The sequence below is a fragment of the Squalius cephalus genome, assembly GCF_949319135.1.
Source record: "Squalius cephalus genome assembly, chromosome: 14".
NCBI classification, from domain to species: domain Eukaryota; kingdom Metazoa; phylum Chordata; class Actinopteri; order Cypriniformes; family Leuciscidae; genus Squalius; species Squalius cephalus.
The window spans coordinates 34,834,339-34,862,135 of record NC_137135.1 but is presented as its reverse complement, the minus strand read 5'-3'; the positions used below and the strand labels follow the sequence as shown (position 1 = coordinate 34,862,135).

At 36.7% G+C, this 27,797-nt stretch overlaps 3 protein-coding genes across 6 annotated transcripts in view; 1 reads left to right on the top strand and 2 right to left on the bottom strand.

Moving 5' to 3' along the window:
* LOC307170823 (soluble guanylate cyclase 88E-like) overlaps positions 1 to 5,189 on the bottom strand; it is a 36,488-nt gene extending 31,299 nt beyond the window's left edge. For all 3 annotated transcript variants that reach the window (XM_079892122.1, XM_079892123.1, XM_079892124.1), the window contains exons 1-4: positions 5,045 to 5,189; positions 3,095 to 3,267; positions 880 to 1,020; positions 487 to 626 (exon numbers count right to left, since the gene is read on the bottom strand). In XM_079892122.1, coding sequence (XP_079748248.1) covers positions 487 to 626; positions 880 to 1,020; positions 3,095 to 3,214 — 401 coding nt within the window. In that variant the 5' untranslated portion in view covers positions 3,215 to 3,267; positions 5,045 to 5,189. The remainder of the gene's footprint in view (positions 1 to 486; positions 627 to 879; positions 1,021 to 3,094; positions 3,268 to 5,044) is intronic.
* A 2,403-nt stretch (positions 5,190 to 7,592) lies between these two features.
* On the top strand, positions 7,593 to 23,627 carry myoz3a (myozenin 3a). Of its 2 annotated transcripts, none has more exons than XM_079892507.1 (6): positions 7,593 to 7,718; positions 8,837 to 8,918; positions 11,016 to 11,173; positions 14,079 to 14,241; positions 15,872 to 16,058; positions 22,534 to 23,627. In XM_079892507.1, exons 2-6 carry the CDS (start codon positions 8,843 to 8,845, stop codon positions 22,715 to 22,717), a joined length of 768 nt encoding a protein of 255 aa, XP_079748633.1. In that variant the 5' UTR covers positions 7,593 to 7,718; positions 8,837 to 8,842; the 3' UTR covers positions 22,718 to 23,627. The 2 variants fall into 2 exon arrangements, with proteins under 2 accessions (XP_079748633.1, XP_079748632.1); XM_079892506.1 differs by having other exon boundaries at positions 7,659 to 7,718; positions 8,817 to 8,918.
* Positions 23,628 to 23,637: 10 nt separating this feature from the next.
* LOC307171104 (pre-mRNA-splicing factor RBM22-like) overlaps positions 23,638 to 27,797 on the bottom strand; it is a 12,792-nt gene continuing 8,632 nt past the window's right edge. The window contains exons 7-10 of the mRNA XM_079892505.1: positions 27,353 to 27,553; positions 26,056 to 26,306; positions 24,933 to 25,049; positions 23,638 to 24,146 (exon numbers count right to left, since the gene is read on the bottom strand). Of these exons, the coding sequence (XP_079748631.1) occupies positions 24,025 to 24,146; positions 24,933 to 25,049; positions 26,056 to 26,306; positions 27,353 to 27,553 (691 nt within the window). The 3' untranslated portion in view covers positions 23,638 to 24,024. The remainder of the gene's footprint in view (positions 24,147 to 24,932; positions 25,050 to 26,055; positions 26,307 to 27,352; positions 27,554 to 27,797) is intronic.

Here is a 27,797-nt window from a genome sequence, read left to right as displayed (position 1 = left end):
CACTAACCCTAACCCCTAAACCTACCCATCACACACACATAAACACACACACGCACTAACTCGACCCCTAAACCTACCCATCACACACACACACAAACACACACACACACACACACACACGCACTAACTCAACCCCTAAACCTACCCATTACACACACACACACACACACACACACACACACACACACACACAATAGCCTTACCCCTAAACCTACCCATCACATACACACACACACGCACTAACTCGACCACTAAACCTACCCATCACACACACACAAACACACACACATACATACGCGCTCACGCACTAACTCAACCCCTAAACCTACCCATTACACACACACACACACACACACACACACACACACAATAACCTAACCCCTAAACCTACCCATCACACACTCACTCACTCACTCACTCACTCACTCACTCAGCCACTCACACACACACACACTCACTCACACACACACACACACACACACACACCTGTAATGCAGTGTGACTCCTGTAGCTGATTCCTCCTGACAGAAGAAGGTCGGCGGCTGAACTTTCGGGTAACTGAAGCGCAGATACTCGTGCAGGTTATCCAGACCGTTCACAAAGTCACGCACGTGGCGGCCCAACACCTGACGCACAGTGTGTGTGTGTGTGTGTGTGTGTGTGTGTGTGTGTGTACAGTACAAAAACACAAGAACAAAATACAAACTCAAAGGAAAAGAGTGCATATCAATGCAGAAACAAGAGGATACAAAACACCCTGATCTTAGAGGTTTTAGACTATAATTGTTCGATAGAAACTTTGATCCTGGACAAACAAAGGTTGTTGATTCAGGAATGTGTCCTACTTGAGTAAATCACATCATGAAAACCTGAACGTACCTTGAGGATTCTGTCATATCCATATTTCCCCACGAATCCAAAAAAATAAATCCCCCATGAGTTCATGAGCTCATTATAGGGTGTTCCTGTAACGCCACTCGCTGCTTTAGCGATACGTGGAATCACATTCTCACTGTAGACCTACACGAACACACATCAACACTTATGCAGAGGTATAACCACACACACATATGAACATTTACAGATAGACAGAAGTATTTTTGTTATGAAGAGCACTGTTGATTCCAACTTTCGATGAGTAATTTCTAATTTGACAGCATCAAAGTGAGAACTCTAATAGAACATTTCACCCCTTAACTCTCTATGAATCACATTTTAGCATTAACTGACATTTTATAATTCAACTACTTGAAACTATTTTCATTAAAAAAAAAATTTATTAACATGAACATTTCTGTCATGACCACTCTCTGAGTTTTTGGAACGGTAATGGATATGACAATGTTGATATGTTTGGTCTTGGTGGAATAGATCTGTTATGTTATTATTGCTGCTGTTGCTGTTGTTAGTTGTTATTATTGTGCAGCTGATTTTGGTCATGGCTGCTGATTTTGGTTATTGCTGCTGATTTTGGTTATTACAGCTGATTTTGGTTATTGCTGCTGATTTTGGTTATGGCTGCTGATTTTGGTTATTGCTGCTGATTTTGGTTATGGCTGCTGATTTTGGTTATTGCTGCTGATTTTGGTTATGGCTGCTGATTTTGGTTATGGCTGCTGATTTTGGTTTTGGTTTTTGCTGCTGATTTTGGTTATGGCTGCTGATTTTGGTTATTGCTGCTGATTTTGGTTATTGCTGCTGATTTTGGTTTTGGTTTTTGCTGCTGATTTTGGTTATGGCTGCTGATTTTGGTTATTGCTGCTGATTTTGGTTATTGCTGCTGATTTTGGTCATGGCTGCTGATTTTGGTCATGGTTATTGCTGCTGATTTTGGTTATGGCTGCTGATTTTGGTTTTGGTCATGGCTGCTGATTTTGGTTATGGCTGCTGATTTTGGTTATTGCTGCTGATTTTGGTTATTGCTGCTGATTTTGGTCATGGCTGCTGATTTTGGTCATGGCTGCTGATTTTGGTTATGGCTGCTGATTTTGGTTATTGCTGCTGATTTTGGTTATTGCTGCTGATTTTGGTCATGGCTGCTGATTTTGGTCATTGCTGCTGATTTTGGTTATGGTTATTGCTGCTGATTTTGGTAATGGCTGCTGATTTTGGTCATGGCTGCAGATTTTGGTCATTGCTGCTGATTTTGGTTATGGTTATTGCTGCTGATTTTGGTAATGGCTGCTGATTTTGGTTATGGCTGCTGATTTTGGTTTTGGTCATGGCTGCTGATTTTGGTTATGGCTGCTGATTTTTGGTTATTGCTGATGATTTTGGTTATTGCTGATGATTTTGGTTATTGCTGCTGATTTTGGTTATGGCTGCTGATTTTGGTTTTGGTTATGGCTGCTGATTTTGGTTATTGCTGCTGATTCTGGTTTTGTTATGGCTGCTGATTTTGGTTATTGCTGCTGATTTTGGTTATGGCTGCTGATTTTGGTTATTGCTGCTGATTTTGGTTATGGCTGCTGATTTTGGTTTTGTTATGGCTGCTGATTTTGGTTATGGCTGCTGATTTTGGTTATGGCTGCTGATTTTGGTTATTGCTGCTGATTTTGGTTTTGCTGCAGAGCAAATACGGGACTCGCTACTGCCAATACATACAAGACACGCTGCTGTGAGCAAGTAAGACATGCTGCTGGTGTACAATATAGCATACATGAATAACCCGTAGCAGATCTATACAGGTGGAGCTGGGGAAGGTGGAGGGTTTCTGAAAGCACGCTGCAACTGCGACAGAAAATGCTGAGCAGTATTTGAAGGTTGAGTGGCGAGCTCATTGGCTACTGATACAGCAGGAACCAATCAGCTGTGGCCTATAGAGAATGATGTGATTGCAAGCAGATTGAGTTAATGACCGATCAGCCTGCGTCAGTAGAGTTTCATGACAGAACTTTGTATTTGTGCTACACTGATCCCATCCGGCTTGCCATTTTCTGAGAAATTAGTTGTAACTCTTTTTATAAATGTAATGACTTCTTTTTCTTATACACAAGTCTTTAAAATAGATTTTTTAAAACATCTTTGTGTTTCACTCAGTGATAAGAGCTCTGAGTTTTTAGTCATTTCTCTCACAGTAATAAGAGATTCCAACCTGATGAGTTACGAAGGAGTGCAGTCTGACGTCGGCTCTCTCTCTGACCAGTTTCCACACATCGTCACCGTACGACTCCTTAATGAAGTCATGGAGACTTTCACACAGCAGCCCGTACATCCCGACAGCAAACTGAACCTCAGGAGTCCAAGAGAATCTCAGGCCAGATGCAACTGTGAAACAATAAATAGGAGGAAATAAAAAGAAACATTACCCGGTAACACTTTATAATAATGGTCCGTCATTAATAAGTAACTATGCAGGAAGTAATGCAGGACTAATGAGTATTACTACATTAACACTTCAGCTTCTACTATTAACTAATATAGAAACAAGCTTAACTAATCAGTAAGTAATATCAAATTTAGGACTAAGATAGTTCCTTATTACTGTAGGTAATCAATAATTACTTAATGAGATTGGCATAATTAAGAACTAATAAGTAATTATGACAAATTATAAAGAATTCATTAATTACTAATCACAAAATTAACGTGTCTGAGACTAATAACTCAAGTGTTACTCAGTCACTCTTCAGGAACTACTAGTGATCTGGACCATTATTAAAAACATCTTTTTCACTTTATAATAATGGTCCAGGGGCCGTATTCACAAAGAATTTTAAGGCTAAAAGTAGCTCCTAACTGGCGAATTTAGGAGCAACTCCTAAAAGTAATGGGCGTGTCACTCGTAACTTTAGGACTCCTAATTTTTTTGACTAAGAGTAATTCATGAAGCATTTTAGCCCTAAAAGAAGCACCTAAGCCTGGGACAGCTTAAAAGAAGTCGTCGAGAGGACTCCTAACTCACTAAGACCTTCACAAACCGTTTTTTGTGGCATTTCACGTTGCGATGTTTTGAAATGCATATGCGGCGGCTACAGGAGCTTCCAATCGCGAGGGAACAATTCTGCATTGTAGGCATAACTAGGGATGCGCCACCAATAACAACCAAAACTAGGCTACTCTCATTGCATGTAAACTATTTGTAACGTTTCATTGTGAATCAAATTAAAATGTTCTTCTCTTTGCAAACGTAGGCAGAGGCATATAATGACAGATTAATTCAATAATGTTGCAAAGATATTGCATCAATCCATATGTTTCATTAGTCTACTAGGCTATTTGTTTTGCCTTACTCTTTATTCATTTAGGCAATTTATTCAGTTATTCATCATCTTCCGTCCTTCGCACTACTTGTGTAGCGCACGCATTCTCAGACCTGTCACCTGTCACTCATCATCGTAGGGGAGGGGTTAGGAATCATTCCCGCGTTACAATCATCAGCCAATCAAGGTTGTCACTTCAGTCAAGCTCGTGCACGAGTAATGACGTCATCCATAGTATCTCTTAGTTTAGGAGTTGTCATTTTTCTTTACTAAGAGTAGGTCTGAAAGGCATTGTGAATAACTTTTAAGAGAAAACTCCTAGCTAAAATATTTTAGTGCGATTTAGAAGTACTCCTAGTGGTAAGATAAAATGCTTTGTGAATACGGCCCCAGATCACTAGTGATTCCAGCATAGTGACTAAACAATTGAGTAATTAGTGATGCATTTTATGACCATATTCAGAATAAAAATGAAGACTGATTACGTCTCAGACACACGATAATGTTCTTTATAATTTGTCAGTTAGTTAATAGATATTAATGAGGCTAATCTAATCATTGATTACCTAATAAGGAACTATCTCCTAAATTTTATATTACTGATTAGTTAAACATGTTTCTGTATTAGTTAATAGTAGAAGCTGAGGTGTTAATGTAGTAATACTCATTAGTCCTGCATTACTTCCTGCATAGTAATGACGGACCGTTATTATAAAGTGTTACCCATTATCCTTCTAAAATGCACAAGTCAATTACAGTTAGCATGTTGACAAAGAAACCTGACCTGTCACAATCTCACATTAAAAGAAAACTCAATGTATAGTGTGAGAAATTGAACTGACCGTCTCAGAGGTTTGCGGCTCACAGTCACACAGTCCCAGTCTCGAGAATCGCTCAGGAGAATCAGGAATGGTTTTAAACGTCCTCAAACTCTTCATCTCTATTGTTATAATGTCAGCGGCTGGTGACTTTGAGTATTGACAGATGCAGACCTCTCACAGACACATGCTGCTCTTTCCTTTGACCTGCTTTTCACAAATATTACAAGTTTATCATTAAATGTAATGTGTGATATAACAGTAAGTGTATTAGGAGAGATTAAAATAGTTTAGTGTTGGCAATTTGTTCCTTACAACAACAAAATAAACGTATTGGCAGAACCATCCAGTGATTTATAGAGGTTAATACTTTAATATTTACCAAACAAATAATGCATGCACTATACGCTTTATATAAATACTGGATGCTTGATCAAAAGTGACACTAAAACATTTATAATGTTACAACACATTCTATTTCAAATAAATTATGTTCTTTTGAACTTTCTATTCATCAAAGAATCCTGGGAAAAAAATGCATCACAGTTTCTACGAAAAATGTGAAGCAGCACAACTGTTTTCAACATTGATAATAATCATAAATGTTTTTTGAGCAGCAAATCATGATATTTGGATCATGTGATCATGTGACACTGAAGACTGGAGTAATGATGCTGAAAATTCAGCTTTGATCACAGGAATAAATTACACTTTACTATATATTCACATCTATTTGAAATTGTAATAATATTTCACACTATTACTGTTTTAATAATATTTTACAATATTACCCTTCAGGGGCCGTATTCACAAAGCATTTTATCTTACCACTAGGAGTACTCCTAAATCGCACTAAAAGATTTTAGCTAGGAGTTTTCTCTTAAAAGTTATTCACAACGCCTTTCAGACCTACTCTTAGTAAAGAAAAATGACAACTCCTAAACTAAGAGATACTATGGATGACGTCATTACTCATGCACGAGCTTGACTGAAGTGACCACCTTGATTGGCTGATGATTGTAACGCGGGAATGATTCCAAACACCTCCCCTACGATGATGAGTTACAGGTGACAGGCCTGAGAATGGCTCTCTGTGCCACAAAACTTTGGGAAAGTTATGAAATTTGGCACACTGATAGAGGACAGTCTGAACAGTCATCATAGCAAATTTGGAGTCTCTAACTCAATCCCTCTAGCGCCACCAACTCTCCAAATATGCATCATGTTTATGCTAATAACTTTGGAAACATAAGGCCCAAAAACAATTATGTTTTCGTCTGATTCCTTGGCTCAAGACGATTCGATTCGCCATTTTTAATTTGTTCGATTTTCACAAAGATTGAACCAGATCATCTTCTGTCCTTGCTGAAAAAAAAGTTATGGAATTCAAGATGATTCATCAAGCCGTTCTCGAATAACACGCGAACGAATTCGATGAAGTGTCTGCTAAAATGAACATGAGGCTATTTCTCCACAACACTTTAATGTATTCAGACCAAACTTGGTGTGTGTTATGACAACCATGACCTGAGGCTACCTGCACAGTTTTGGCGCAGTGCCACCTAGTGGTCAGGAGGAATGAAAAATAGCTCTCTTTGCTTATAACTTCTAAACAGTTTGGACAAAAATTCGGTGCAGCATGCCGACTCGAACGATACCCAATTTTCCCATATCGGCCATTTTGTGTCTGCCATTTTGAATTTTGGCGTAAAATGCTATATTTTACTAAAGTATTGCCGTATTGTTTGGAAACTTGGTATGTGTCTTCAGCACCATGCCCTGAAGGAACTCAAAATGTTTTGGAGCAGCGCCACCTTGTGGTAAAAAGTTCAAATAAAATAAAAAAAAGCTAATAACTTTTGATTATATTAATCTATTGTAATGAAACTGGTATTTTCCTTGGGTCATGCCGAGAACATAGATACCAATTTTGCCACAGTCGGCCGAACTTCCTTTCCGCCATTTTGTTTTGTTAAATTGTTGGTCCAATTTTCACCAAAATTGATTTGTATCATCTTCAGACTGTGCTGACAAAAAGTTCTGGATTTCGTGTCGATAGACGAAAACCAAAACGCCTCTGAGGCTGTATCTCTGCAATGCTTTGGCAGATTGACACCAAACTTTGTATGTGTCATTTTCACCATACTCTGACCACACCACACCAATTTCGTAACAGTGCCACTTATTAGTCAAAAGTGTGTGATAAACCATTAAATCACATTACTGGTGATTGTATTTGTGTTTTTTCACCCCTTTTGCCTGAAATCATCTTAATATGTCTTTAATTGCTCATTGTTGCAGATGGTCTGATGCTCCCAGCCATGATGGCATGACATATAGAGCTGCATACAGCTTTATTTTTTATAGTCACAGTTCTTGCAAATGGACATTTAGGACCGAGCGAGAATCTCCTATGACAACGAACACAAATACACACAGTCACACACATGCAGACAGGCTTGGGCCGCTCCACAAGCAAAACCGGCATCAGGTTTTTATTATGAGGGGTTGGCAGGTGCGCGTCAGGGACTAAATGCTTCGCCCCATTTAGCTCCTGTCGTTTGGCTAAATTAGCAGGGATGACGTCATCAGGCGGTGAGTCTATAGAAAGCAGCTTCACCCTCTAACACACACACACTCACACACTCACAGAGCTCAGCCAAGACACACAACATCATCTTCTCCAGCACACACTCAGGTAAGCCAGAGTACAAGGGATTTAGACGAGTGTGTGTGTGTGTGTGTGTGTGTGTGTGTGTGTGTGTAATCCGCACGCCAGCTGTGTGCATTCAAATCTGTAAAATCTGAACTTTTAGCATGACAAATTTCTTCCTGTAGCTTCTATGAGAACAGATTAACTAGCTGTAGCATTTAGTAGAGTTAGAATTAAAAAGAATTATAATTTTGGTAACACTATTTTAGAGTGTCGTTGTTACACGTTACATGTAGTTACTGTAGTAATAACAGTAAATTATGTATAATTACATGCAATTAACCCTTAACCAAACACCAATCCTAACCTTAACCCTATAGTAAGTACATGTAGTTAATTAATAGTACTCAGTAATTAAATGTATAATTACACTGTAACACTGACACCTTAAAATAAAGTGTAACAAAATTGCTGCAATGAAAATTTTTTTTTTTATTAACTTTCATTAGGGGCCATAATTTAACCCCTGGAGTTGATTTTGAGGGGCATAGTTTACTTTATATAAAAAATCAACTGTTATATAGGCTTTTCCCTATAAAATTGTATCAATGTATAAGTCATATTTTATGCAATACTATAATTGTATTATTTGAACAATTATTTTATTATTAGAATATAATTACTTTAAAAATATTTTATTGAAATAAAGATAAGTCAAATAAAATATACTGGATGTTACAATTTTATGCAATACTATAATTAAATTTGATCATTTTATTTTATTATTATAAAATAATATTTTTTAAATATATTATTGAAATTAAATATTAAAATAAATATATTTAAATATAATGAAAGTTACAATTACAACACAGAGGAATTCATTACAAAGCTTTAGGACACAACTAGAGAAAACTTAACACTATCAAATAAACAAAAACAATTATTATTATTATTAATGTTATTATTACATTTAATATTTATTTAACATGTAATATTTATATAATAATAAATAAATAATAGTTATATTATTGTTTATATTAACATAAATAATAATATTTGTATTAAATATATTATATAAATAATAATAATAATAATTATTATTATTATTATTATTAAAAGTGTGATGCAAATCATCCACAGTGATGTTGATGTGTGTGCAGACCGAGATGCAGAACGCACATCATAGTCTCACCAAACAGAGACAGCAGCAGGCCATGATCCTGAGCAGAGAGGCAAAGGGAGGTAAGACACACACACACACACACACACACACACACACACACACACACACACACACACACACACACACACACACACACTCAGATGAAGCCCTATAGACAAAAACACACATTCCTACACTTTGACTACACTTATATAACACCAATGATATATCCTTAATAAAAAATAAATAATCAGAGATATCTAATGGTCAATCTGGATGGACTTCAGTCATGTAGAGACTCAGAGATGATTGACAGGAGCAGGAACAGATCAAAGGGATTCTCCTCAGTCACTTGAGTGATTTAAACAGAGGAGAATCTCCACATCCAACATTCCTGAAAACGTTCCCAACACTTCAGTGGAAACAGTGTGTTCGTTTGCATCACGGCATCTCCAGCTCAGCTGAATCCGACTCTGGAGAGGGAATTTTGTAAGAATACGCCAGTGGGACATGAATGCCCTGATTGAAAATGCCACTTTAGGGCGAGTCCATTTCTCCAAGGGCTCCACATCGAGTCAGTCTAATAATAATCATCACTGTTAGTTACATTCATAACACGGCAAACACGACAGCAGCCGCGACGTAAGAACCCAGACACGGTTACAATGCAAGAGGTCAGACTGCCATCAGACACTAAACAATGTTCTTGAACCTCTCAGGGGAAAGAAAATATATAAAGAGCGGCAATAAAAATGTATTCGGACGGCATATATCTGCATATCACTGCATTATTAGAAAACAAGAGTATATGTATATATGTATATCATAATTTCGGCTCAGTATATGTATATATGTATATCATAATCTCATCATAATTTCGGCTCAGTATATGTATATATGTATATCATAATTTCATCATAATTTCGGCTCAGTATATGTATATATGTATATCATAATTTCACCATAATTTCAGCTCAGTATATGTATATATGTATATCATAATTTCATCATAATTTCGGCTAAGTATATGTATATATGTATATCATAATTTCATCATAATTTCGGCTCAGTATATGTATATATGTATATCATAATTTCGGCTCAGTATATGTATATATGTATATTATAATTTCATCATAATTTCGGCTCAGTATATGTGTATCATAATTTCAGCTCAGTATATGTATATCATAATTTCATCATAATTTCAGCTCAGTATATGTATATATGTATATCATAATTTCATCATAATTTCGGCTCAGTATATATATATCATAATTTCAGCTCAGTATATGTATATATGTATATCATAATTTCATCATAATTTCAGCTCAGTATATGTATATATGTATATCATAATTTCATCATAATTTCAGCTCAGTATATGTATATCATAATTTCAGCTCAGTATATGTATATATGTATATCATAATTTCATCATAATTTCGGCTCAGTATATGTATATATGTATATCATAATTTCACCATAATTTCAGCTCAGTATATGTATATATGTATATCATAATTTCGGCTCAGTATATGTATATTATAATTTCATCATAATTTCGGCTCAGTATATGTGTATCATAATTTCAGCTCAGTATATGTATATCATAATTTCATCATAATTTCAGCTCAGTATATGTATATATGTATATCATAATTTCATCATAATTTCAGCTCAGTATATGTATATATGTATATCATAATTTCATCATAATTTCGGCTCAGTAAGAGTTTTCTGAAAGAAGTCTCTTCTGCTCAAAGCTGCTATTTGATCAAATATGCAGTAAAATTGTGAAATATTATTGCAATTCAAAATAGCTGTTTTCTTTTAGAATATAATTAAAACGCAATATATTTCTATGATGCAAAGCTGAATTTACTCCAGTCTTCAGTGTCACATGATCCTTCAGAAATCACTGTAATATGATGATTTGCTGCTCAAGAAACATTTCTGATTATTATCAGTGATGAAAACAGTTGTGCTGCTCTGTGGAAACTTTTTTTGTCATGATTTTATGAAAAGGTTCAAAAGAACAGCATTTATTTGAAATGGAAATCTTTAATTTCTTTCAAAACTCTTGCTGACCCCAGACTTTTGAACGGTGGTCTATATAAAACACTAGAAGAAGTTGAAGAAACTCACTATGATCGTGTGTGTGTGTGTGTGTGTAGGTCTGAACCTTGGGAAGAAGATCAGCGTTCCCAAGGATGTGATGATGGAGGAGTTGAACCTGAACAGCAACAGAGGATCCATCATGTTCCAGGAGCGTCAGAGGAGAGTGGAGAGATTCACGCTGGAGAACTCAGGAGACGCTCACTCCGGCATATATGTAAGAGACACTTCTTTAGGGAAGAAATTCATGCAATTTATAGGAGAAAATATCCGGAGTTTGGATTACACCACAAAGAGGCACAAGTCTGATCACTACGGCACTGTTTACAGCATCAGGAGGCGTTTTGGTCGATCGGATCACAAGTGGACGACACTAAACACAGGCGTAAACGGGGTCTAATAGTGCGTTCACGTCCTCCTGGGAAGTTCGTACGTACGAGGTCGTGTTTACGACGGCTGGTGCGTTCAAGTCACTTTCTTGTGTAAGATGGCGGAGGACTTTCTCTTAATTAATTACACAAAATTACTAGGTTCTTAAACTCTTGTACTTGTAGAAAATGAAGAACAAATAAATGTGCATACTTTGTTTTTTAAATGTTTTTCATTCATTTATGAAGCCATGAAGCCAACTTTATCGTTACATGTTGCATTGTTATATTATAATGCCATCATATTCTGTGCAGGCAATTAGCTTACTGCGCTGTAAATAGAAAAGCCTGACAATATCACTGCTAAATACCTGTAAGTATTGTGGTTTTCCGCCCTTTTTCTCAGTGACACGCCCCACAACTCGTAAAGATCGGGGCTTAGAAAATCTCGAGCTCCCCACTGGTATTTATGACATTGTGGTGGCATTCAAGTGCGTTCAACTCGTAAATACGATCTATACGAGATGACATGAACGCACCATAAAAAGTTTTGCGCTTGTCCACTTTCGACGGCATCCAGAGGGAGTGAAAACACATTTGATCGGATTGCTGTCATAGTGTAAACGCTCATGTGGTCGAATGTGTTCAAACAGACACAAAAGACCGTCTTCTCTCCGTCTACTGACCTAATGCTTAAATATGGGAAGAGCTCTAGCCAGACGGGATTTTAAAACTTAGTCGGATGAAAACCCAAGTTTGGTTTGAAGATGAAAAACGCACCAAGCACGATGTTCTCTCATCATTCCTGATTTCTAACACACACACAATCATCGTGTTCGGCTGATCTTGAGGCTGTCAGAGCAGAAACATCTCTGGTCATGTAAACTGTGTGAGCTTATTTTGTCCATTAGATCGAAAGATCTGAAAAAGCGCAAGCGGGAATGTGTCTGCCTCGTCTACTTGTGATCAGATCGACCAAAACGCATCTGTAAACACACAGGGCCCTAATGAAATAACAGCACTCCAGCTTTATGCTTTATGATAAAGATATGAGTTATGCACCACAGTTTTTTACCGGGGTTATCATCAATAACTTGGACTAAATCCGTTAAAAAAATGCATTATAACACAGGTACATTTTTCCTGAAATAAAATATGCTTATATATGCATTTGCCAAGGCAACATTTTCATTAAAATGTCAAAAAATAATTGTTGCTTGAAAACAGTGTTGTTATTCTTAACTAAAACTGTTAAAGATAGTTTACAGTAATTCAAATAAAGCTTAAGTAAAATGAAACATATTTAATGAAGACTATGTACGGTAATATTGACCAGTTTCAGATACAGCTTCAGCGTCTATTTATAGCTTCAGATTCTAGAGAGCATTTGATTGGACAGAAAATCTGATGATAAACTAAAGTACAGAGTGATGTCTTCAAAATCATTGATCCATATTGGCAGAAGTGAGAGACTAAGTTTTGAACGCTCATATCTTATAAACGTGACTTTTGTTTTGGAGCTCACTAGCTTATAGATAACCATAAGGCTAACATATTCATATTAAAAGCCAAAAAACGTACATTTAGATTTCATGGCTATTTTGAATCCCCAGAATGTCGCCTGGAATTCATTTGATGAGTTAATAAATCTGGCTTTACCCGTCTCACATTCTCCTGCTCGGCATCATTCGTGTTGAGACGTTTCACGATAAAATAGCCTTACGTTAAAGGGTAATTCTCGACAAAATTGAACCTAGGCTCTTTTTGTTAATCTACCCGAGTCAAACTTTCGTGTAAAAGCATAATTAGAATGGAAATGCCACTTTTAAGATTGACCGTATTTTCGTTTTAGACCAAATTGCCTTGTGAATGGGAGTGTTTGGGGCACGACTACGCTAGCATCAAAATCGCTATTTTTAAAACACTAAGAAGGCTCGACACAACATGAAACTGTGCTGGAAGTATCACCAGAGGCTCTACACATGAACTCCAGCATTGAGAACAGTGTTTGTGTACACAGAGTTTACTAAAAAGAAAGGTTTTGTACAACTCACTTAATCAGTTTGTGTTTCCGGTGGCTGGAATTTTGACAGTCAAAAATAGTCGATCTCCGAATGCAACATAACAGGGAGGAGAGTAAAGATGGAAAGCTCCTAAAGCTTAGTTCCATATAAATTCAGGGATAATTTGTTGTTTTGTCGTTTGTGAAAATCAATATTGACCTTGTATTTGAAAAAGGATCCTCATATAATAATGAAATGATTCAGTGATACAGATCGACTATTTTTGACTGACATAATTCCAGCCACCGGAAACACAAACTGATAAAGTGAGTCATACAAAACCTTTATTTTTAGTAAACTCTGTGTATACAAACACTGTTCTCAATGCTGGAGTTCATGTGTAGAGCCTCTGGTGATACTTAAAGCACAGTTTCATGTTGTGTCGAGCCGCATTAGTGTTTTAAAAATAGCGATTTTGATGCTATCATAGTCGTGCCCCAAACACTCCCATTCAAAAGGCAATTTGACCGAAAACGAAAATACAGTCAAACTTAAAAGTGCCGTTTTCATTCTAATTATGTTTTTACACGAAAGTTTGCTTCGGGTAGATTAACAAAAAGAGCCTAGGTTCAATTCTGGCGAGAGTTATGCTTTAGTGAACACGTTTTCCCAGTCCATAAGGTTAAAGGTCCCACATTCATGCTTTACAAGACATTGAACGAACTTCTCCATCCTGAAACTCTTCCAACAGAACGACATGGATCAGAATCAAATCCACAACCAGAACCACGTGATGACAGACATGCAGGGAGGGAAAGAAAACCTGCTGTATCCAGTGGCTGGAAAACACAGTCTCGTCACGAGCCTGAAGAACACGGTGGCCAAGAAAGGAAGCCCAAACGTCCTCGCACCAGGTACTCAATACCACTGCTTTTCTGACCGATATTACTGACTGTTACATATCAAACACATTTAATGAGTTTGGATACATCACATTATATCACATAACACACACTAAACACGACTGTTGTTCAAGCTCATGGTTAGTGACTTGAGCAAACCTGAATCCAATTCATTTAACTATTCATTCAGGATATCTCAGCAAACACACAGCAATGAAACAAAAACCCCACTAAACACTTATCAGCTGCTTAGCAACACCTTAGCAACCACCCAAATACCTTGGCAGCAAGATAATGTGAATCATACATTCATATAGATGTTAAATTGTCTTACAATGATTAATAAGTTGTTAATAAACCTGATTCAAAGTCAGTACACATAAAAACTTAGACAAACTTTTTAATAATTTTTTTAGGCTCTACAATAAAATATAAAAAAAATCCTCAAAACAAGATAAATGCGCTTGAGAACTAAATAATTGTATGTGATTTAAATAAAGGTTTATAAGTAAAACGTTGAATTAAAGTTAAATTTAAAATTTGAAATTAAGCTATATAGAATTTTCTTTTCTTTAAAAAAAGACCAAAGTACATAACAATATTTCTAAAACAAAATAAAACTGAAAAAAAAAGCTAATTCAAAATCTTAATTACTATATTATTATAAATACTAGAATAATATAAATACTAAAATACCACACAATCTATGAATCTATTAAATATATATATATATATATATATATATATTAGGGCTGTCAAAAGATTAATCCCGATTAATCGCATCCAAAATAAAAGTTTGTGTTTAAATAATATATGTGTGTGTACTGTGTATAATTAAATTTGTATATATAAATACACACAAATGCTTGTATATATTTAAGAAAAATGTGTAATTTATATATAAAAAAAATATATTTATATATAATATAAATTATATATAAATATATACAGTATATGTATGCAAATATTTCTTAAATATATACATGCATGTGTGTGTATTTATATATAGAAAATAATTATAAACAGTACACACACATATATTATGTGAACACAAACTTTTATTTTGGATGCGATTAATCGTGATTAATCTTTTGACAGCCCTAATATATATATATATATATATATATATATATATAAACAATATGTACATATTAACAAACATTCAAATAATAAAAAAACAAAAAAATTGAAATCATTGTAACTAATATATTATGTAGTGGTGCTTCTCAAGTACATTGATCTTGCTTCACTTTTAACTGGAAATCAAGTCGTTAAGAAAATGATTTTTGCATTGCGCAAGAGGAATATGCTTACATATATTTCTGACGTCTTTGACATCAGTCTTCGCGTATCTGATGAGCTGATATCATTAGCTCGTCTCTGCCGCTCATAATTAACTCTGTCTAATGTTCTTCTCCGTCTGTGGATCCCTTAATAAACATCCATCTCCTGTTTCCGTCTCCTTATCTGCAGTTTCCCCTGCAGAGACCACCCGAATAATATCCGCTAATGCGTTTGCGTGCTAGTCCTGCTCGAACCCTATGAGCTAAACACTGTAGCATGCTAGAATGTGCTTCAGGACAGTAAAGCTCCCTCTATTATTGGCCCTGTGAATCACCAAAGCACAATCCTATCCTTTTAGGCTACTCCGGACCGCTAAGAGAGATCCCTCGGGAGAAATTCAACGCCACGGTGATCCCGAAGTCTTATTGTTCACCGTGGCAAGAAGCCCTGGGAGAAAGTGAAGAGCTTCTCTCCTCGCTCAACACTCAGATACTTGCTCAACCACCGCAGAAACTCCCGCCAGCGAACTACAGGTGCTTTAACAGGTGAGACAGGACAAAACAAGTGTCCTAAATCCAGAGGTGGACAGTAACAAAGTACATTTACTTGAGTACTGTACTTAAGTACACTTTGAGTATCTGTACTTTCCTTGAGCATTACTTTAACTTCACTACATTTCTGTCACGGCCCTTGAGTAGAAAGTTGTAACGTCAGTCAGGGGATGATTTTGGTTGCAGGGACCCACACGGGTTGCATTTTGGCTGGAAATGAAAGTCGGGTTGACGTCAGAACTCGACTGATGTTGGTTTCTGACGTCAACCCGATTTTCATTTTCAACCACAATCAGGGCCGGAGTGGGGCCACTTTTCAGCCCGCGAGTTTCAGGCCCAAGACCGGCCCACTTTTTCCATGGTGGAATTCCAAATTAGCACTTTTTCCAAATTGGATAAATGAAGCAACAGTTCTTACTATTGTGTAGTTTGTAATGGTTCAACAAATAATGTAAAGGTTAAATAATAATTCACTTAGACTTTATAAGAAGCAATTGCGACTTTGTTTCACACAATTCTGACTTTATATTTCGCAATTCTGACTTTATATTTCGCAATTCTGACTTTATAACACGCAATTGCGACTTTATATCACACAATTCTGACTATCTCGCAATTCTGACTTTAAAAGAAGCAATTGCAACTTTATTTCACGCAGTTCTGACTTTATATCTTGCAATTTCTGACTATAAGAAGCAATTGCGACTTTATTTCACACAATTCTGACTTTATATGTCGCAATTCTGACTTTATAACACGCAATTGCGACTTTATATCATGCAATTCTGACCATATCTCGCAATGCTGACTTTATAACACGCAATTGCAACTTTATTTCAGGCAATTCTGACTTTATGTCGCAATTCTGACTTTATAACACGCAATTGAGACTTTATTTCACGCAATTCTGACTTTATATCTCGCAATTCTGACTTTATAACACGCAATTGAGACTTTATTTCACGCAATTCTGACTTTATATCTCGCAATTCTGACTTTATAACACGCAATTGCGACTTTATTTCATGCAATTCTGACTTTATATCTCGCAATTCTGAGAAAAAATTGCAAGATGTAAACTCGCAATTGTGAGATAAAAAGTCACAATTATCTTTTAAAATGTTTTATTGTGTGGCGGAAACAAGCTTAGCAGACCTCCTGGCCTCTTCCTCCCATCCATCCTCCCTGACGCGTACCGTTTACGGTAGGGCCGGCCCAGCTTATCGGTAGGCGCCGGCGGTGCCGCGGTAGCCTACCTGAGAAAACATTTTGGGAAAGACGGGCTATGGACCCAACCAACTCTATAGGAGGAGAGGGGAGAACTCCCTCACATGGTACAACCCATGCAGAGGCTATGCTCTGCGGTGTCAATTTTGTCATTGTTTTGGAGCACACTAGCTTATAGAAAACAGTAAGGCTCACATAAACTTTAAATAGGGCAATATTTAAGGGAACAGCCATTTGGGTGTCGGAAACCATTGTGGACATTATTGAGTGACTTATTCAGTCTCACATTCAATCCCACTGGAACTGTGTTCGGGCAGGCATAGATTCAGAGGCATCAGGTACTGTAAGTATTACATACAACAATGCAACAATAATAAAACAATGCATTGAAATTTACTTTTGATACTTAAGTACTTTTAAAAACTAGTACTTCTTTACTTTTACTTAAGTAAAAATTGGTCTTTACAACTTTTACTTGTAACAGAGTAATATTTGACCAGTAGTATCTGTACTTTCACTCAAGTAAGGAAGTTGTGTACTTGGTCCACCTCTGCCTAAATCGCATAGGTATTTGTTTTGAATAAGTAATTACTTCATGACTGCTAAAAACGTACGTCCTCTATATTAAGAATGTAATTTGGACGTACTACATTCTCCAAGTTATCATTGTCATGCGATCAGTTGTGTCGCTTCACTGCCATTCATAAATCCATCATATGCACACTTCTGTGAATTCAGACATACTTATTTAGTCACATACTGTTTTTCGCCTACTTTATAGTAGGGAAGTATGCGATTTCGGACACAGCCGTAGTCCTAAACTTGTCCTAACCATTTTCTCCGCATAAGATAAGAAAATGCTTTGGTAGGCTAAATTATAATTAGGGGCAGGGCTTGACATTAACTTTTTTGCTCACCAGCCACTGTGGCTATTGGTTTTCCAAAGTTACGAGCCACTCAGCATTTAAGCCCCCTTTCCACTGCACACGAAATTCGCATACGATTGTCGCATTTCGCCCCCTAGTGTCAGTCGCACTGAACTTTGAGAAATTGGTCGTGAAGCAACCGTTACCCTCGGCTATTCACAATGGTAAAATGAATGATTTTAATGAATGTAATGCATGCATGAATATATCCACACAAAACAAATGACCCTCAATACATCTAAAATAGAAAATAGTCGATTTTATAGAGCTAATCAAAATAAATATTGATTTAATAATGCTAAAATATTTTTTTCAGCCATAATTATTAATAACCGCCATTTTGCAGGAATAGCGTTTACGTTAAAGTATTAAAATATTGGTAATTCTAGCTTCGCGCTCATAGTTTTGATACGGTCATGCGATTCACATACGGTCTAGCCGCAGAAGTTCAGATATTTCAACGCATCCGAAGCTCAAATCGGATCCGAAATTTATGATCGGAAGTCCCCGCAGCTCCCGTACGACCCTCCATTGGAAATTAATGACTTCCGGTCCGACGGCTGTCGTTTGTCGTGTGCAGTGGAAAGGCAGCTTTACACTGGCCATCATTTTGATGTCGATCTGCCATATAGATGTTTTTAATTATCTCATAATTTGGCAGTAGGTTTATTAGGCTGTTGTCACTTTAAGACCTGATGGATCCATTATACTGTTACACATGCATTTTCTTTCTGAACTGTTCACTTAAAACATAACTGACTGTGTTACATGAACGGCATTCTGACTTTGTTTTGTGTGTGTTTGACTGTTTAAGCGTAATAAACAGTGAAAAAGACTCAATTTAGTACTGAGAGGTGGCTTTATATGCTGCGCTGTGGGTGTTTGAGCACAAAATCTGCAGGAATGAGTAAAATTATGTGCAATACGACGCTGAAATTCAAGCCCTGTAACAGCAACAATATTCATCCGTAGATCCATGAGTGAGTGAGGAGAGGCGGGTTTGTGTGTTACTTGATGTCAGAGAGAGAAAGCGCAGCTGATATCGTCTATCTATTCTGCGAAAAATTAGAATTGGAAGCGTTTCAGATATATCAGTATCTCTATGTATTGAAAAATCAATATTTTTGATAACACTACATTGCACTTAGTGTATTATTTCAGATGACTTTTTAAAAGACTACAATTGAAAAATGTATAGCCTATATTAAACTCAACCCGCCAAGGTGGCTAGTATTAGTAATAGTGTTATGTCAAGCCCTGAATAATAATACAGAGCCTCTAAACAGACATGGTGATGGAAAGAATATGAGCTGGGAAGAACATTTTTATTTCAACGCTTTTGCGTTCCCCCGAGAAACCTTGCGTTCGCTCGCAAAGAACTCAAAAAACGCTAATACCAGCTTTATAGGTTGTACTTGTAGCCTGCCAAATTGCCTTGAATTTTCTTTGGCTAATGTTGATTGTTGCATAAACCATGTGTCAAACGTCACTTACAATATCGTTCAAAAGTTTGGGGTTGGTACGATTTTTTTAATGTTTTTGAAAAAAGTCTGACATATGAAATAATTGGCAGGCTTTTATGGTATAGTATGAAGTGAAGTATAGTACGTTATGGAGAACATCTCAGTTTTATTCAGAGACTCAAACATTTTGGTGCAGATGCGATGCGGATATTGATATGGACAAAAAGATTAAATTCTGATGGGACTGAACTATATAGGACCTTTAAAATGAAGATTTTAAAGGTAAAGTGTATTAAGAATGAGAATCTAGAAGGATATCTTGAATACTTTTAGAGCTACAAGCATGACAACTTTAGAAATGGAATATTTATGGAACTCGGACAGGAATGTTTTATGCAATTGAGTTGATAGAAAAACACAAGATATATATTTCTAGTTTCAACATTATTTGTTCTTTAGATATTCCTCTTTAAATGCAATAAGTATCTGACAAGATACTGTACATAATCGCAGATAATGATGGTAAGTAAAAAGATATGCAAGTCATTTGTAAGTGCCAAGTAAATAAATATAAGTAAAAATAATGAAAAAAGAACATTATAATGCAGGGCACATTCAGTCACCCACATGAGCTTAACGTGTCAGAGAATGTGCCGACCTTCCAATCGACTTTAATTTGCACATTACTTCAACTCACTGAAAGAAGGAGTTGTGAGAGTGCAAATCTGATTGAAAACCTGTTGGATGGCTGAAACAAAAAAGAAAGAGTTGCCTCAATCACAAAAACGTGACACAGCCCATGTAGGGTTGGGACATCCGAGTAGGATTGGGATTCCCTTATAACAACTTCTTTATTTGGGAGGGATTAAGTCCATTCTCCACAGGATCATAAAACGGAGGCAAAACCTGATACGCGAAGCGGCCTTGAGGGTCACTGAGAGGTTTTGGCACATTAGCTTCATGCGGGATGATTACTTAAACAGAGCCAACAAGACTAATCCACCCTATCAAATTATGAAGTGCACTTAAGAGAGCTTCAGTGTTTCCACTGCGTCTTCCCATTTGAAACGAGATCCACAGAGGAGCGAATGACTGAGGAACTATTTAAGGAACCGCTGGCACACGGGAGAATCTCAGACACAAACTAGCATTGCGTCACCAGGTTGAGTCCAGTCCAGAGGCAGGAATATCTCGAGGTGCCATGGTCTGGGTGCATTAAGAGATGAAACTGGACAAAATTACATGCAGTTTCTCGAAACTTAAAGCAGTTGTATTCAAGATAAGCTCTTGTATTGACAAGACCTGATGGATAAAACCGTTCAATCTCATTGAATACTTATGAAATATGTCATTTTATGGATGTCTAAATTAATCTGGATACATTTGAAAACACTTTTTCTCTCTGTTTTGGCCTTCCTTCCACACTGAGATGGCATTTTTGTCCTGCAAAAACAGGTTTCTGAAGAAATCCTGAAGAAAAACTGTTTTTTTTCCACATTGTAGTGTGGATTGTGAAAACAGAGGTACTTTAAAACGATGGCATATTGTACTGATAGATATGTTTATATTGATGTATGCTTAGAAGAAAAGGCTCCTTAAAGGGTTCTGTCAGGCACATCATATACATCATGGGATCATTTTATGGATTTATTTCAACTAATCACTTTAATTAAATTGTATGAATAAGCAGCTCGTAAACATACTTTATCACTAGACAAAAATTGAAATGACTTGTTAAACCTGAAAGTATTATGCACTCAAAACATTTCACCTTATAGAACCAGGGCCTAAAACTAACTTTTTTCCACATCTGCCAACGGCCGACCGTGTGATTTTACCGGGCATTAAACTGTTTTTGCAAAAATATTAGGCTATTAGACAAAAATATTAGACAAAAATATTTCCGTCCGCCGGCATTTTGTCAGTCAAAAATAGTCGATCTCCAAATGCGAATGGACTGACTTGATTTTCACAAACGACAAAACAACAAATTATCCGTGAATTTATATGGAACTAAGCTTTAGGAGCTTTCCATCTTTACTCTCCTCCCTGTTACGCTGCATTCGGAGATCGACTATTTTTGACTGACAAAATGCCGGCGGACAGAAACACAGTGAGTCGTTCAAAACCTTTCTTTTTAGTAAACTCTGTGTACACAAACACTGTTCTCAATGCATGTGTAGAGCCCCTGGTGATACTTCCAGCACAGTTTCATGTTGTGTCGAGCCTTCTTAGTGTTTTAAAAATAGCGATTTTGATGCTATCATAGTCGTGCCCCATTCACAAGGCAATTTGACCTAAAACGAAAATACGGTCAAACTTAAAAGTGGCGTTTCCATCCTTATTATGCTTTTACACGAAAGTTTGCCTCGGGTAGATTAACAAAAAGACCCTAGATTGCATTTATGCTTTAAGTGTTTTTTAAAATTGAGTCAAGAACCCTAGAGTTCTATATAGAGCCCTAATGAATCTTATATGTGCTATTCACTTTCAGTATTGCTAAAGATAGATCTTCACATTACATTCCTGCCAAGATGACAGAAAATGTACTAACAATTGCTGTCCTGCAGCAAAACATGACGACAACTGCGTTTAAGACCATATGATGAATGGCAATTGTGAGCGACCTGGCATATTTTGCTAATAAAATAACTGTGCCAGAAGAATAGCAGAGAACTTCTATTACTTCTGGTTTCTCTGGTATCACCTCAGTGAGCTTTCATTATGTTTTATGCATGTGGAGGGACAGAGAGCGTTTTGAAACGAAAACACGGGTTTCATATGTACCCGGATAAATGCAGATGTAGCCTTTCAGATTCAGCTCAACTCTTCATCGTTTGGTTTTTACTTTAGAGCCGCGGTGCCATTTGGAGGTCCTGTGCGCAGTCAGAGGGTGATTCCTGTTATTGGGTTTGAAGCTCTGGAGACTCAAAATCTTCCTGGCATGACCTTGGCCACCATGTCCAAACGACGCAACTTCAACAGAGCCCCGCGGGGATGGGGCGTCGGATACTCGCCCGAGTCCAATGACCTGTGAGCTCCACGCTGATCCACAGAGGAGAAGACTGGCGCGCCGGAAAGACCTGCGCTTTGCACTTTCGGACCGTCCCATTAAGTTCCCTGCAGGTGAAATGCATGAGGAGAGCATTTGAAAACCAAAATTAAACATCATGACAAAGATGATCAGGATGAGGAGATGTTTTAGCTCAGTGCTGGATGAGGGAAGGCTTGGTTGCTCTCTTAGAACAAGACAAATCCATTAACACATCTATACAATAAGAAATGAGTCAATCATTCAGAACTTTGAAATACTGGTTTCATGCGTGCATTCACACTTAAAAGGGCCCTAAAATGTATTTGGACACTTTAGGCACATGCAACATTGCATTAGAGGACTAAATATCAAACACCAAACTCTTTTTGTCAAATGTTTTTGCTTGTAAAATGTGTTTGTGCATCTTTCTGAAGATAAATGACATGCTTTGATATTTTTTTATCTAATGCAACAGTGTCTGAATACTTTTTGAGCCGCTGTGTTTCTTAAAAACAGAGCAGACGGTACATTTAATGTCAGCTAGTTTAATGTTCACAAAAGAAAATGGTAACTGTAGGTTCTTTCAATAAAGTCCTTGTTGTTGTTTTTTTCATGTTACAACAAAAGAAAAGCTCTGAACTGACAGTTCAATTCATTGCAAAATAAGAAACTGATAATTATCAGAAAAACAAAAAATATATATATTTTTCTTTGATGCAAGACAGTGGCTACACAAATATCTCATGTTAAAAATGTTTTTGAATATAGTTGCATCCTTGACACAATTTTTATGCTTGTTAAATCTCTAGATGCAAGACTGAAATGTGTGTGTGGGTTTGTGAATCTCACAATCAACATCAAATAAATAAAAAAAACACATTTTGCAAAAAGAAAATGAAGCCTACTTTAGGACCATAAAGATGTTTTTGCATGAAAAGCACTAATTAAGCATTAATTATACACCCAAATTATCAGTTACCTACTGTAATGCAACAACTGATCACTCTAATGTGGAAAAAAAAGATTTTTTGCACAAAAGTAATTACAATTTGGGGGGAAATGGGTTAAATTTTCATGAAAATGTCAAAATGCAAATGCATATTCGTAAACGGTGCTTCGTTTTCAATGTAAACTCACTGTGAGTCGTATCTTCTAAACACAGCTCACAGATTCAGCACGATGATGTCTCACACTACCATACCAGTACTGGCACTTCCCATAGTGTTCCAGTCAATCACTCAGAGTGATGTCACAGGTTAGACTCCACCCCCTGATGACATCACCGTCACAGTTCAATAACAGGCCTCATATCAGTCACTGTGGCGAACGGCGGCATGCGCACCCATGCGCTGAGGATCCTGGGAAGGGTAATGGATGCGGCCTGGAGGAGGTGGAGGAGGACCAACAGGTTGGAACACGGGAGGCACAAAACCTGAAACCAAAACCAGACACTTATAAACCATGCAAGAGGCATTTTGGGGCAGATTCAATCATTTTAATTTCAGTTAACAATAACAGCACTGGTTGTATTATATAAAAAGCACATTTTGCAAAAAGAAAATGAAGGACCATAAAGAAATTTTTTTTTTTTTTTTTTTGCATGAAAAGCACTAATTAAGCATTAATTATACACCCAAATACTGTACTGCAACAACTGATTACTGTTGTGCAAAAAAATCTTATTTTCCACATTATTACAATTTGGGGGAAATGGGTTAAATTTTCATGAAAATGTCAAAATGCAAATGCATATTATTCGTAAACGGTATTCAATCATTTTTATTTCCGTTAACAGTAACAGCACTGGTTGTATTATATAAAAAGCACATTTTGCAAAAAGAAAATGAAGCCTACTTTAGGACCATAAAGATGTTTTTTGCATGAAAAGCACTAATTAATCATTAATTATACACCCAAATTCTCAGTTACCTACTGTAATGCAACAACTGATCACTCTAATGTGGAAAATACGATTTTTTTGCACAACAGTAATTACAATTTGGGGGAAATGGGTTAAATTTTCATGAAAATGCAAATGCATATTATACGTAAACGGTATTTAATCATTTTAATTTCCGTTAACAGTAACAGCACTGGTTGTATTATATAAAAAGCACATTTTGCAAAAAGAAAATGAAGCCTACTTTAGGATCATAGAGATGTTTTTTTTGCTGAAATGTGGAAGCATGCAGTGTGTGAGTGCAGATGAAGTGTGTACCGGGCGCTGGTGGGTTTGGTGGCAGACTGATGTTCGTGAGCGCAGGAGAGACGCTCGGGTCCAGGTTAAAATAGTTGGCAGACGCTTCCTCCTCCAGAGCAGGGGGTGGCGGTAGAGCTGCGATATACACATGATATAATCACACAGATCAATCAAATAACGCAATGAGCTGAGAGACCGTGCTTTACAGTCATTTTACCATGGTTAAGGGGTGGTGTTAGTCACGGTGCAGAGTAACAGCAATATGACAAAAGACACCAGTGTTATAATAATATATACAATAAATCATAATAAATAGGGAATATTGTTCATTATCATAACTGGGTGATTCATTTAAAAAAAGGTTTGAGTCATTGCATTCCCAAAAACAAAATAACAATATTTATTGCATTTATTTTTATTTATATATGAAAAGAACATGTTTGGGTCATATTGCATTTATTTTTATTTTCTTTATATATGAAAAACATGTTTGGGCCATATTGCATTCCCAAAAATAAAATACAAATATTTATTTCATTTATTTTTATTTTCTTTATATATGTGAAAAAAAAATTTTTTGGGTCATATTTCATTTTTTTATTTTTTTTTTTTATTTATAAAAACATTTTTGGGTCATATTGCATTCCCAAAAATAAAATACAAATATTTATTTCATTTATTTTTATTTTCTTTATATATGTGGAAAAAAAAAGTTTGGGTCATATTGCATTCCAAAAAACTAAAACAAAAATATTAATTTTTTTTGGGGGGTGCAATATGACCCAGAAATTTGTTTTCATTAAAGTAAAATAAAATACACATATGCACAAGAAGCTATAATTATATATACATGTATGATTCATATGAATAAAAATATGGCTGGGTCATAATGCATTCTAAAATAAAATAAAATATAGAATAAAAAAATAAAATAAAATTATTGCAAATTATGACCCAGATATTTTTCATGGTTTTATTAAAATAAGTGCACAAATACACAGGAAGTTATAATTGTAAATAAATTATTATTATTATTTTATTCCTTATTGCATAAGGAAATTAAGCCCTTTGTTTGATTAACATTACAACCTATATGGCAGTAACACTCACACACACACACACACACACACACACAACCTACTCGTGGGGAGACCGGGGACTGGCTGTAGTCTGGTGCCCATCTCGCTGACCCCGTCGGTGGCCTCTGGCCCTCTGGCCGCCTGAGCGCGACCCCACTTCACCACCAGCCGGAGCCCGTTAATGATGAGCTTGTTGAAGGACTTCTCCACCGCGAGCTCTGCACCCTGACGAGTGGCGAACTGAACGAACGCACACTGCTGTCTCTCAACCAGCGTGATCGAGCGGATCTCACCGAACTGGTAGAAATGATTCCTGAGAGACGAGACCAAGAAAAAACACAGTGTTTAAAGTCAAATACAAATCAGAAACAGAAAAGGTTGGGATAGAAAACTAGTGCACTGATTATTGCACACTGCCAACTACTTAAAAACAATAGTATGTGAAATAGTGTGCAAACATTGACTACGTTTACATGACCCTCATTATGAGATTAACACAATATTGCGATTAAACACGTAATAAAACATGCATGTAAACTCTTTAATCTCATCTATTTCACTCTTTCTCACGGTATTAAAGAAGTGTGTTCAGAGTTCTGGGGTGTGAGTTCACGTTGACAGCGTTGCATGTTGCAGTGTATTGATGGTCAAAAACAACAAAATGAAGACATCACCAGAAAAAAAAGGTATGTGAATAAAAATAACCACAATTCTCAATAAATCACATCCCTGCAATCCAATATCTCGCCAATGTTTTTTTGTGTGTGCATTTTTTAATCCAATTTGTGTAGAAATTTAACTTTTTTTTATTTTCCATTAAATGAATTAAGAAGAATCAAGCAATGAATTGTTATTTTTAATGCATGCGTTTGTCTCAATGGAAATGGAAAGTCAAGTTGTGCGCATTGCATTGTGGGATACTGTTTTCCATGTGGTTTGCTCTGGTTGCATCCTGTGCATTTTGTAATTTCATGCATACAAAAAAAATGATGCACTAGCAACGTCAAGGTTATGGGTTCGATTCCCAGGGAATGCATGGACTGATAAGATATGCGACTTGAATGCAATATTCTGATTAAAAGCATCTGCTAAATGCATAAATGCATTTTACGTTCACAATTATGTGTTTTGTATTACATTATAGTTTGCATGCATGGAATTACATACAACATGTGCATGATTCAACCAGAGAGAGCACAAGGCATGCACAACTATCCCACAATGCAGTGCACACAAAAACTATGACAATATGCCATTGCACATTAGTGTTACACAAAATGTTTTTTTAATAACTTCACTCCAACATACTGAAAACACACTTTCAGGTGTCAATCATACTCTGGCTGAAGCTCCTCCCACCTGAGCTCAGAGTCCGTGAGGTTTTCTCCCAGTCCTCCGATGTAAAGCGTCGTGATGGACTTGTCCTCGGGAAGCTCTGGTCGAGGCATGGTGGACGCTCTCTTCAGGAGTTTATCCGCCACCGGGTCGTTGATGCCGTAATAACGATCTTTAATGTTCTGATCGGCCAGAGGATCCTCAGGGTCTGTGGGCTTCTCATGTCTGATGAGAAAGAGATGATTTTAGTGATTGAAAGAGGAGCTATTCTACTCTCTTTAGTGTGTAATGTTGCTGTTTGATCATGATAAATCTCTGTAAAGTCACACAGTTCTTCTCTATATCAGTGTCAGTGTTTCTGAACTCCTGAAACGCCTCCATTGTAGTCTTGAGTTTCTTCCGGGAACGAACACGTCACAATATTCCTCATTATAATAATTAATGCGCAGAATAAAGGGGCGGGGCCTGG